Source organism: Bubalus bubalis, chromosome X (assembly GCF_019923935.1).
Source record: "Bubalus bubalis isolate 160015118507 breed Murrah chromosome X, NDDB_SH_1, whole genome shotgun sequence".
NCBI classification, from domain to species: domain Eukaryota; kingdom Metazoa; phylum Chordata; class Mammalia; order Artiodactyla; family Bovidae; genus Bubalus; species Bubalus bubalis.
The window spans coordinates 37,517,046-37,529,484 of NC_059181.1; the positions used below are offsets into that span (position 1 = coordinate 37,517,046).

At 40.2% G+C, this 12,439-nt stretch overlaps 1 protein-coding gene across 12 annotated transcripts in view; it reads left to right on the forward strand.

Annotated features, from left to right (window-relative positions):
- Window positions 1-12,439, forward strand: part of SYTL5 (synaptotagmin like 5) — a 259,990-nt gene that overhangs the window by 171,087 nt on the left and 76,464 nt on the right. For all 12 annotated transcript variants that reach the window (XM_044936827.2, XM_044936829.2, XM_044936825.2 and 9 more), the window contains one exon: window positions 8,441-8,650. In XM_044936827.2, the coding sequence (XP_044792762.2) occupies window positions 8,441-8,650 (210 nt within the window). The remainder of the gene's footprint in view (window positions 1-8,440; window positions 8,651-12,439) is intronic.

Sequence of the window (12,439 nt, forward strand, 5' to 3'; positions counted from 1 at the left end):
GCTCCATTATTGCATGGATCTAGGTGCCTTGTCTTTTGTAGTTCTACCATCTTGAAAGTTTGGCTCTTCTTCCAAGATGACTCACCCCTATATTCTCATCCTAGCTTCTGGCAGGGAAGAAGAGTTCATGGAACAGGGATACCCCTTTTCCATTAGGGACATGACCTAGAGGTTACTTGTATCATTTCTGATCATATCATATTGGCTAATATTTGGTCTCATGGAAAAACTAACTGCAAGACATGCTGGGAAATGTAGTCTTGAGTGGCCACGAGCCTAGCTAGACATTCCACTAATAGAAAAATGGAGAACACATATTAGGAGATGCATACTGGAATGGTCTATTCCACAACTACTGTGTGCCATGCTGTGCTTTACACTATAGTTATGCTCATGACAGCATCATCTTATTTAATGCTCACAAAAATCCCATGAGCTTGTAATTACTATGAATTTTTCTTGTAACAGAGGGAATATTTTGAGACAGAGAGAAGTCAAGTCTTTTTAAAAGGTCTTGAGACACAGAGAGGCTAAGTAATTTTTTTAAAGTCTCAAGGGAAATAAGGGGCAAGGCCAGGATTTGAACCCAGGGAGTCTGACTTTGGAGCCTTATGTTATGAACCACTGTATAGTTCTGGCTTGCTCAGTATTTTTCTCAAGCCTTGATGTGCTCTGCTAGATGAAACTGCAGATTGTTGAAAGGCATCAAGGAATCAAAGAAGCTTTGTGAAGCTTCTATTGCTTCCTCTTCCAGGCAGTTAATTGCTTCCCTTCTAGAATTTCTAGCTTATTTGATGCAAAATAGTGTTCAGCACAATTGGGTCTAAACAGGGTAGCAAAAGAAAAGCAACACCATACACACATGTGACAGGAATTTTAATGAAAGCAATTCCTGATTTGAAAGCAATGTGTCTATGCCACGATAAAGCAAGCACTCTTTGTACTGCATTGAACAGTTTTGATTATGGGATAGAATAAATTGAATTCAGTATATCACCAGAATATAGAAATGAAAATATTATCATTCAACAACAGTTGAGACTGTTGGTCTCTGTAATATTTAGGATTTCAACTACATATAAGTCATCGATTCACATGTTAATACATATTTATCTGTGTAGCAACAAGCAAACCTAAAGAATAAACTGATGTTTTTAAAATACAAGGGCACCCTGAATTTATCTTTTTGTTGTTATTGTTCTATTTTGTTTTACTTTTTATTACAGAAAATTTCAAACACTCACAAAAATATAGTAAAATGAACCTAAAATAGCCATCACCCAGCACAACATTTATTGATTTAAGAACATCCTTATACCTTCAATGTCTTTCCCCACTGGATCCTTCCACTGGATTTTTTTTATAGAGCATCATATACATCATATTATTTCATCCACCAATTTTTCAGAACATATCTCTTTTTAAACATAATTACAATTCCATGATCACATCTAAAAAGTTTAATATGAGTTCTTTAAATTCATCAAAAATCCAGTCAATGTTCAAATTTCCTTCAGTCATTTATATTCTCAAAATATTTATTCGTTTTTTAACTGATTAGTTGATTTGATTGTATTAAAGTTTGCTTCTTTTATTTATTTATGTTTTGGAGGCTAATTACAATATTGTATTGGTTTTGCCATACATTGACATGAATCCACCACGGGTGTACATGTGTTCCCCATCCTGAACCCCCCTTACACCTCCCTCCCCATCCCATCCCTCTGGGTCATCCCAGTGCACCAGCCCCGAGCATCCTGTATCATGCATCGAACCTGGACTGGCGATCCATTTCACATATGATAATATACATGTTTCAATGCCATTCTCCCAAACCATCCCACCCTCGCCCTCTCCCACAGAGTCCAAAAGACTGTTCTATACATCTGTGTCTCTTTTGCTGTCTCGCATACAGGGTTATCATTACCACCCTTCTACATTCCATATATATGCGTTAGTATACTGTATTGGTGTTTTTCTTTCTGGCTTACTTCACTCTGTATAATAGGCTCCAGTTTCATCCACCTCATTAGAACTGATTCAAATGTATTCTTTTAAATGAACTGATGTTTTTAAAATACAAAGGCACCCTGAGTTTATCTTAGGTGAAAAATTGGCCTTAGCTGGAATTAAATGTCTTCAACAGCTTTTTTTTCTTTTTTCCTGTGTATTCCTTTTTTTTTTTTTTTTAAAGGAAGTGTAGCTGATATATAATGTGTTACTTTCAAGTATACAGTGTATACCTGCTCACCTTCTGTGGTGGCTACAATCACTGATGACTGGGACAGCGTTTGTTTCCTGATATGGCAGGCAGTATTCCATTTATTAATAGCAAAGTGATTCAGGTATACATGTATAATGTATATCTACTCTTTTTCAGATTCTTTTCCACTATAGGTTATTATAAGATAATCTGAATATACTTTCCTATGCTATTCAGTTGGCCCTTGTTTATTTTCTATATATAATAGTGACTATCTGTTAATCTGAAGTTCTAAGTTATCTCCCCCTACCCCTACTTTCCCCTTTGGTAGCCATGAGATTGTTTTCTATGTTGATCAGTCTATTTCTGTTTTGTAAATAAATTCATTTGTATCATTTTTTATGATTCCACATGTAAGGGATATATAGTATTTGGCTGACTTCACTTGGTATGATAATCAGTAGGGATAAGACCCATCCATGTTGCTGCAAATGACGTTATTCTTTTTTATGTCTGGGAAATATCTTTTTCATAACATTTTTTTCTTTGTATCTTCATTACTTTTCAACAGTTGATTTGGGCCCACATTTATGTCTACTATACTTAGTACTCTGTTTTTGTTTCCAAATAAGAACAAAGAGAGGAAATGGTGAGAATTTTAATATTTTAAAGAATCAAAATAGTTTTTCTTTCTGATCAAAAGTGTACAAACAAGGTTAAGGAAGATGGAAAAGTTCTAGAAATCCTTACTGTAGTTTTCCCAGGCTTGCATTACTTTTTCAAAGTGTGTCTGATATCAGTTTTAGCCAATTTTGATTTTATTCTCAGGAAATCTAACATTGTACATTTTTCTCTTCGCATTCTTTTTTAAATAATAATGGCTTCACATTGTAAAGTCCTCTATAATTCCCCAAACATATTACCATACTTAACTGCCTCTGGCTTTCACAACCACCCTTGAGGAAGATAGGAAAGGAATCAGTATCTTTATTTTGAAGTTGAAGTACTGACACCTGGAGAGATTAAGTGGAATGCCCAGTAATACCTAGTATGGCTGAGATTTCCTCCCTCCCGCCCCATTCTCTTCCTTTCTCCCTTTTTCCTGTCTTCTTTCTCTGTCACTCACCAGCTTTTGCGTATGCTCTCTTTTTTTTTCATTCAATTAAATGATCACTATTATGTTCCTGACACTGCTTAGATGCTATAAAATGAAAAACTGAACAAAACAGATGCAGTCTTGCCCTCATGGAAATTTCAGAGGAGTTCGGGAGACAAACATGAAACCAGTTTAAAAAAAAAAAAAAAGTACAACTAAGACATATGCTAAGTTCTGTGAAGAGAAAGAACACAGTTCTCTGAATGAGAATAAGATGGGAATCTGCAGTAGATTTTGTAATCAGAGAAAGCCACTCTGGGTAAGCAGCAGTAAAGCTGCAATAAAAGAATATATGAAAGGCAGCCAAATGAAGAAACTAGGCTTATTTTTAAAAAATTATTTATTTATTTACTTTTGTCTGTGCTGGGTCTTCCTTGCATTTGTGTGGGCTTTCTCTAGTTGCAGCTCTCGGGCTTAGTAGTTGCTGTTGAAGGGGCCTGGAGTGTACAAGCTTCAGTGATTGTGCACAGAGGCTTAGTTACTACACGGCATGTGGAATCTTCATGGACCAGGGTTTGAACCCATCTCTCCCGCATTGGCAGGCAGATTCCTTACCTCCTGCACCACCAGGGAAGTTCTTAGGCTGTATGTTTATCATTCAGGGTAGGCTAAGTGATGCTCTAAGAACAGTTCCAAATTCTTACTGGTTTAAAACAATGAAGGTTTATTTCTCTCTGATGTTCCATGTCCATAACTGAGTGGCTAGGGTCTCTAGTTCTGGCATCTTCAGACCAGGACTCAAACTTACAGGGCAGACACTATTTGGGACATTGCCATTCTTCATGCGAAGAAGAGGGTTTGTGGTAACCTGGTGATTTGCTCTTAAAGCTTTTACCTGGAGTCACATATTGCAGTTCATGCACCAGCGGGAGTCACTTGACCACATCTAATGTCAAGAGGGCAGTATCTACAGTTCCAACTTGTTCCACCTACCCAGCCTCCCTTGCAGCTAATGGTGATGCTGTGACACGGTCTGGTCAAGTGAACCTAAGAAGGACTTCCCTAAGGGAAGTCCCTAAGGGAAGTCTTTCTTCATTGGAGGACTCCTGCATCAACTTTTGCTTTTCTGTTTAGATACAGGTGTAACTGTAAGAAACAAGTATAACTGACACTCCCTCCCTATTCTTACTGCCTTAAACTCTGCTGATGCACTACTGAAGCTGCCTAACCATTTTGCATAAGAATGATAAGCCATACTTTGAAGATAGGGGATCATCAGAATGAAATGATTCTTTAATAACCTGACTTTTCAGTTGAACTAATACAAGCAAGTGGCTAATTCTGGATTTCTTGTATATGGGGAATAAAGTGAAAGTGTTAATCGCTCAGTTGTGTCCTACTCTTTGCGACCCTATAGACTGTAGCCTGCCAGGCTCCTCTGTCCATGGAATTCTCTAGGCAAGAATACTGGAGTAGGTAGCCATTCCTTTCTCCAGAGGATCTTCCTGACCCAGTGATCAAACCCAGGCCTTCTGCATTGCAGGCAGATTCTTTACCGTTCTGAGCCACAAGGGAAACCCTTGTGGGAGAAAAATTACACCAAATATTTAAGACTGTTATTTGGAACCAGAAACATTTCTAGCTTATGTGGATAAGAAAGATGAACAGATTCTGTGCTTACAGCCCAGAGACCCATCTTCCTCAGATACCTTCCTGAGACTGGGCCAGGAGTACAGGAACCAAATGAGATCGACCTTGCTTTGTGAGTGGCGGCCAGTGAAGCAGAGGAAAAAGAAATCGTCCATCCTATTCCTCTCTTCTAGCTCCCTGTACTTCCCTTTCTCCTTCATACAATGTCACCAGTTGCACAGTTTCTTTTCCTGACTACAACTACTGTCCCTTTACCCTTTACTCTCTCATTACCCTTTCTCCTCTTCTTGAGAAATGCCTGTGTCCACTTAAGGTGAAATTATCCTAGGTATGATTGAATTGGGTTTCCCTGGTGGCTTAGCGGTAAAGAATTCACCTGCCAGTGCAGGAGACATGGGTTTGATCCCTGGGTTGGGAAGATCGCTGGAGAAAGAAATGGCAACCCACTAATGATTGAATTAGGTTAGTTTCTCAAAGATTTGAAAAACCTATAAGCTGCTAGTGAGTGAAAAAGGTTGCCTGCCATATCAACAAACAAAGGGATCTTGCAACCATCAAGTCACTCCAGCTACCCTGAGGGGACTCAGGATGGGAAAGAACAGGATACTGGCCCTAAATAACTGAGTTGCAAATCAAAGGAATGATTTCCATGAGCCCAGACTCTTGCCCCTTCCCATACACAGAAAAGGGCTAAATTCATTATCTTGAGCTTCTGGTTGGTTTTCCTTACTTGTCGGTAATTTTTGATGTTCCTACTCCTTGTTGCAAAACTCCTATGTATCCTGGCTCCTCTCTTACTTCTTCTGAGCAGTCCCTCAGAGCTATAGCTGAGGGGCGGCCTCCCAGGCTTCAGTCATCAGCAAGTCTGCCAAATAAAACAATTCTCAATTTTTAGGTTATCCATTTTTTTCAGTCAACATGCTTAATATTTTGTGCTGCCTGTGGAATTCTTCCCAGCTTTCCCCACAGTCTCAGAGGTTCCTCTCAGAATATGTGGGACAGTTAATGCTGGTTGTCTTAGGAATTCCCAACTGGTGTGTTTGGACCTTGAAATTCTTGGTTCTCTGTGTCCTTCCTGTGGTGGCCCACATCTTTTCCGACTTTGAAACTGGGAGCTAAGTGAACGCTGATTGCTAAATGAAGGCCTGTGAATAGAACACAAATAAAAATGCAATCTAAATATTTGACTTTATGGCCATAATTTCTCCAAATGGTCTCAAGCTCTAGTTTAAGGAGCAACCAAGTAGTTAAACTTCAGGCACCTGATCATAAAATTTATTATTTTTTTTTTTGTCTCTGGAGTATCCTGGAATACCCCATGTTCTCAATTTCTTATTCTTTGGCCCACTATCCTACTGGGATAGGACTGCAGTCTATGATTATTCTTTATTTCACTCATTTTGGTCATTTTTGTTTATGATTGTTGCATGAATTGTTACAGATTGTGACTAGGCGGTGTTTTATTTCTCCTGTGCCCTGAGGTGTTTAAAGGGGTGTGTGTGTGTGCGTGCGTGCGCGCGCGCATGTGCACACATGTGTGCACTCAGTCATATCTGACTCTTTGAAACCCCTTGGATTGCCAGGTTCCTCTGTCCATGGGATTTTCCAGGCAAGAATACTGGAGTGGGTTGCCATTTCCTATTCTAGCATATCTTCCCGACCCAGGGTTCAAACCTGTGTCTTCTTGAGTTTCCTGCATTGTCAGGAAGGTTCTTTACCACTGCACCACCTGGAAAGGTCTGTTGTTATTTTCCAAATAATACAATTGGAGTTTTCAAATGAGAATTCATCTCATTTTAAAAGTTGTAGCTTTTACAGGTTTTCAAAAGTAAGTTGTGTGGAGCTTTTCTTACACTCAATTTCAGGAGCCAGTTGTTCATGAAAAAAAAAAAGACATAAGGATGCTTTGTAAGTTCTAAATCAGGGAGTAGAAAACATGTGTTGTGTGTTCTTGTCATCTGTGCTCAATTGGACAAGAAAGGGAGAACTTTCTTTTCAATTATGGATTACTACAGGATATTGAATATTATATAGTAGGACCTTATTGTTTATTTTATATATAATGCTTTCTGTCTGTTAACACCAAACTCCTAATTTATCCCTCCCCCATGCCCTTTTCCTTTTGGTAACCATCTGTTTGTTTTCTGTCTATTAGTTTGTTTCTGTTTTGTAAGTAAATTCATTTGCATCATATTTTAGATTCCACCTTTGAGTGGTATTTGTCTTTTTCTTTCTGACTTTTTTAACTCAGTATAATCTCTAGGTCCATCCATGTTGCTACAAATGGCATTATCCTTTTTAATGACTGAGTAGTATTCCTTTTGAATAGCTATTTTCTAAAACGTATGTAAATAGATCACGTCATATAGTAAAAGGAGGGACATAGAAATAGCATTTATTTAGTACTTGTGTGGCAGGAAACAAGCTGGTATCTTCCCATATATTTTCTTACTTAGTCTTAAAAATGGTCACTTTGGAATATTATTACTCCTGTTTTTGAAATGAAGAGACCGAACTTGAGTGGGTAAATCATTGTTTCTGTTTGAATAGGTAATTCATGATGGACCCAGGATTCAAACAAATGTATATCTAACAGCAAAGCCCATGGGTCAGTGGCAATTGTTTGATTTTCAATGATGGGCAATGTCTTTGTAACAAAGTTCACATTGGCTCATTTAAGGCAGCAATCCCAAACCTTTTTGGCATCAGGGACTAGTTTCGTGGAAGACAGTTTTTACATGGACCTGGTGTGGGGTGCTTTGGGGATGATTCCAGCATATTACGTTTATTGTGCACTTGAAGTGTTAGTCGCTCAGTCGTTTCCGACTCTGTGCGACCCCATGGACAGTCTGCCGGTCTCCTCTGTCCATGGAATTCTCCAGGTAAGACTACTGGAGTGGGTTGCTGTACCCTTCTCCAGGGGATCTTCCAACCCAGGGATGGAACCCAGGTGTCCTGCATTACAAGCAGATTCTTTACCATCTGAGCCACCAGGAAAGCCCATTGTGCAGTTAATTCAATCATTATTATATCAGCTGTACCTCAGATAATCAAGCATTAGATCCTGGAGGTTGGGGACCCCTGACTTAAAGAAAGCACCCATGTTGCCAAGTTTGATTTCACACTCTTGCCTCATATCTAGGCAAGGAGACAACATAGCATTGTGCATGCCTGTAGGCTGGGGTTGTGCTCCCTTGTTATGGTATCAAAGACACCCTGGAGAAGGTAGAGTAGGATGTAAATAAATACTGATAGCAAATAGAAGTGCCTGGATAAGATTTCAAAATCCAAGAGTAAGACACAAGCATTATATTTTTCCACTAATGAGATCAAAGGATTATTGATTCTGGAGGAAGAAAGTATGGATTTTTGAAAGTCACTTGAATGGAACTCCTTGATCCTTTCAAATAGTCTCCCCAGTGAACACATCCCTTAGATAAAGATAGCTCTGCTCCTCTTTTGTAAGTGATTTTTTCCCCCTCTCCTTCCAGGAAGCTGAAGAATGAACTCTTGGAAGCAAAACGCAGAAGTGGGAAGACTCAACAGGAGACCACCAGGGTCTGTGCCCACTGTCAGAGAAACCTGGGCTTGATATTCGATCGGGGAGACCCGTGCCAGACCTGCTCCCTCAGAGTGTGCAGCCAGTGCCGGGTCTCAGGCCTTGATGGCAGCTGGCGGTGCACCATCTGTGCGAGAGTCGCGTGAGTTTCTTGCCTTTGTGTGCAAAGTCAGCTTTGATGACTGAAGAGCTGGGGAATGGGGAAAGCAAGGAGGAAGAATACGTAAAAGGTAGCGATAGAGAATAGAATTGAAAGTATAGCCCCACTAGAAGTTCAGTAGTGCTTTGGCAGGGTGTGATGTGTATTTGTGTGTGTCTGAGACACAGAAACATTATACAGTTGGAAGCCTCACAGAACGTGGTCTCTTCCCGCATCTGAACACCACCCTCAGGCTTTCTTAGAGCCACACTTGGCTCCACCCAGCTTCTTAGGGTGTGTGTGCTCAGTCGTGTCCGACTTTTTATGGCCCCATGGAATTTTCCAGGCAAGAATACTGGAGTGGGTTGCTGTGCCCTCCTCCAGGGGATCTTCCAAACCCAGGGATTGAACCTGCATCTTCTGCATTGGCAGGCGGGTTCTCTACCACTAGTGCAGCCTGAGAAGTCCAAAACTGGGTTTCAGTTCAGTTCAGTTGCTCAGTCGTGTCCAACTCTTTGTGATCCCATGAATTGCAGCACACTAGGCTTCCCTGTCCATCACCAACTCCCGGAGTTTACTCAAACGAATGTCTATCGAGTCAGTGATGCCATCCAGCCATCTCATCCTCTGTCGTCCCCTTCTCCTCCTGCCCCCAATCCCTCCCAGCATCAGGGTCTTTTCCAATGAGTCAACTCTTCGCATGAGATAGCCAAAGTATTGGAGTTTCAGCTTCAGCATCTGTCCTTCCAATGAACACCAGGACTGATCTCCTTTAGAATGGACTGGTTGGTCCAGCTCTCACATCCATACATGAACCACTGGAAAAACCATAGCCTTGACTAGATGGACCTTTGTTGGCGAAGTAATGTCTTTGCTTTTTTATATACTGTCTAAGTTGGTCATAACTTTCCTTCCAAGGAGTAAGCGTCTTTTAATTTCATGGCTACAATCACCATCTTCAGTGATTTTGGAGCCCAAATAAACTAAAGTCAGCCACTGTTTCCACTGTTTCCCCATCTATTTCCCATGAAGTGATGGGACCAGATGCCATGATCTTCGTTTTCTGAATGCTGAGCTTTAAGCCAACTTTTTCACTCTCTTCTTTCACTTTCATCAAGAGGCTTTTTAGTTCTTCTTCACTTTCTGCCATAAGGGTGGTGTCATCTGTATATCTGAGGTTATTGATATTTCTCCCAGCAATCTTGATTCCAGCTTGTGCTTCCTCCAGCCCAGCGTTTCTCATGATGTACTCTGCATATAAGTTAAATAAGCAGGGTGACAATATACAGCTTTGACATACTCCTTTTCCTATTTGGAACCAGTCTGTTGTTCCATGTCCAGTTCTAACTGTTGCTTCCTGACCTGCATAGAGGTTTCTCAAGAGGCAGGTCAGGTGGTCTGGTATTCCCATCTCTTTCAGAATTTTCCACAGTTTATTGTGATCCACACAGTCAAAGGCTTTGGCGTAGTCAATAAAGCAGAAATAGATGTTTTTCTGGAACTCTCTTGCTTTTTTGATGATCCAGCAGATGTTGGCAATTTGACCTCTGGTTCCTCTGCCTTTTCTAAAACCAGCTTGAACATTAGGAAGTTCACAGTTCACGTATTGCTGAAACCTGGCTTGGAGAATTTTGGGCATTACTTTACTAGCGTGTGAGATGAGTGCAATTGTGCAGTAGTTTGAGCATTCTTTGGCATTGCCTTTCTTTGGGATTGGAATGAAAGCTGACCTTTTCCAGTCCTGTGGCCACTGCTGAGTTTTCCAAATTTGCTGGCAACTGGGTTTAGTAATCTGCAAATCAAGGTGCAAAAATAATTCAGGATATCTTCCTGTCTTTCCCATGAAATCAAATTGTTTACTTGGGATATTTCTCCATGCTACTAAGTCACTTCAGTCATGTCCGACTCTGTGCCATCCCATAGACGGCAGCCCACCAGGCTCCCCCGTCCCTGGGATTCTCCAGGCAAGAACACTGGAGTGGGTTGCCATTTCCTTCTCCAGTGCAGGAAAGTGAAAAGTGAAAGTGAAGTCACTCAGTCCTGTCAGACTCTTAGCGACCCCATGGACTGCAGCCTACCAGGCTCCTCCATCCATGGGATTTTCCAGGCAAGAGTACTGGGGTGGGGTGCCATTGCCTTCTCCAATTTCTCCATATATGTGTACAGAAAAAGTATCAGTAATGCACTTTGCTTTCTACTTAAAAGGAACATGATAAATCTGTGACTAAGTACATAATGTAAAACTCGCTCTTTTAGACCCTGAACTCTTCTTAGAAAGTTTTTCTCAGTGTGAAATAATGGGTCTTTCCAACTCTGCTCCCCTTTACTTCACATTTCAGAGTTGGATATAAAGGCTCTTCCAGTATTGTCAAATTGGAGAAGGAAATGGCAACCCACTGCCGTATTCTTGCCTGGAGAATCCCATGGACAGGGGAGCCTGTCGGGCTATAGTCCATGGGATGGCAAAGAGTCAAACACGACTGAGCGACTATTACTTACGGTATAGTCAAATAATGACTTACAAGGAAATAATGGACAGAATTTCCTCAGTTATAGTTTTGCCTCTATATAATTTTGCAGGAGCATTTATCCCTCTCCACTCTTAGTGACCACTAGAGGACAACAAATCGGAAGAGGAAAACTTGGAAAGAGACTAGCACCCCCCTTTTTTTTTTAAATGAAAACATAATGCACATGGCTTTTGTTTTTAACTAGAGTTAACTTACACAAAAGGACACAAATGACAAGTGTACAACAGGGTTTCTCGATTTCAGCATCACTGAAATTCTTGGCAATATGGTTCTTTGTGGGGGAGGGAGGGGCTGTCCTAGGTACTATAAGATGTTTAGCAGTGTTCATGGCTTCTGCCCAGTAGACACCAGTAGCACTCCTCCCTTTTTCAGTGGTGACAATGACAGATTCCTGCCAACATTGCCACATGTCCCGTAAAGAGCAGATGTCTTTGAGAAGCACTGATGTACAGCTTTGCAAATTATCACAGTTTCTGTGTAACTACCATTCAGGCAACGAAATAGAAATGCTACTGATACCCCAGAAGCTTTTCTTCTTCCTCCTCCCAATCACTAGTCCCTTCTTATTCTCCAATGATAAATATTATCCTGCTAACACCATAGGTTAACTTTGACTTTTTTATACTTTATATTGATTTTATGCTTTAAATTGATTTTAATTGTTTAAATTGTTGATTTTATACTTAAAATATAAAAAAAATTAAATTTTTTTACTTTAAATTGACTCATACAGGATGTATGTATTTATTCATAACTACTTTTGGTCAACATTATGTTTGTGAGACATCCATTTTTGTTGCATTTGGCAGATGTCTACTCATTTTCATTTGTATACTCATTTCACTCATTTTCACTATAGTGTTTTGTTAACACTGTGTTTATAACTAGATAAGAATTCATATACCATTCTATCATTGATGTATATTTGGGATGTTTCTAGCTTTCACCTCTTATAAATATTCTTGCACATGTCTCTTGGTACATATGTGTATGTATTTCTATTGAATATGTACATAGTAAAGTTGCTGGGTCATAGAATTTATGCATGTGTTTCATTTCAGTTGTTCAGTCATTTCATTTAGTAGCTAAGTTGTGTCTGACTCTTTGCGACCCTGTGGACTGTAGCCCTCCAGGCTCCTCTGCCCATGGGATTTCCCAGGCAAGAATACTGGAGTGGGTTACCAGGTCCTCATCCAGGGGATTTTCCCAGATCAGGGATCAAACCCATGTCTCCTACCTTAGCAGGTGGATTCTTTACCAC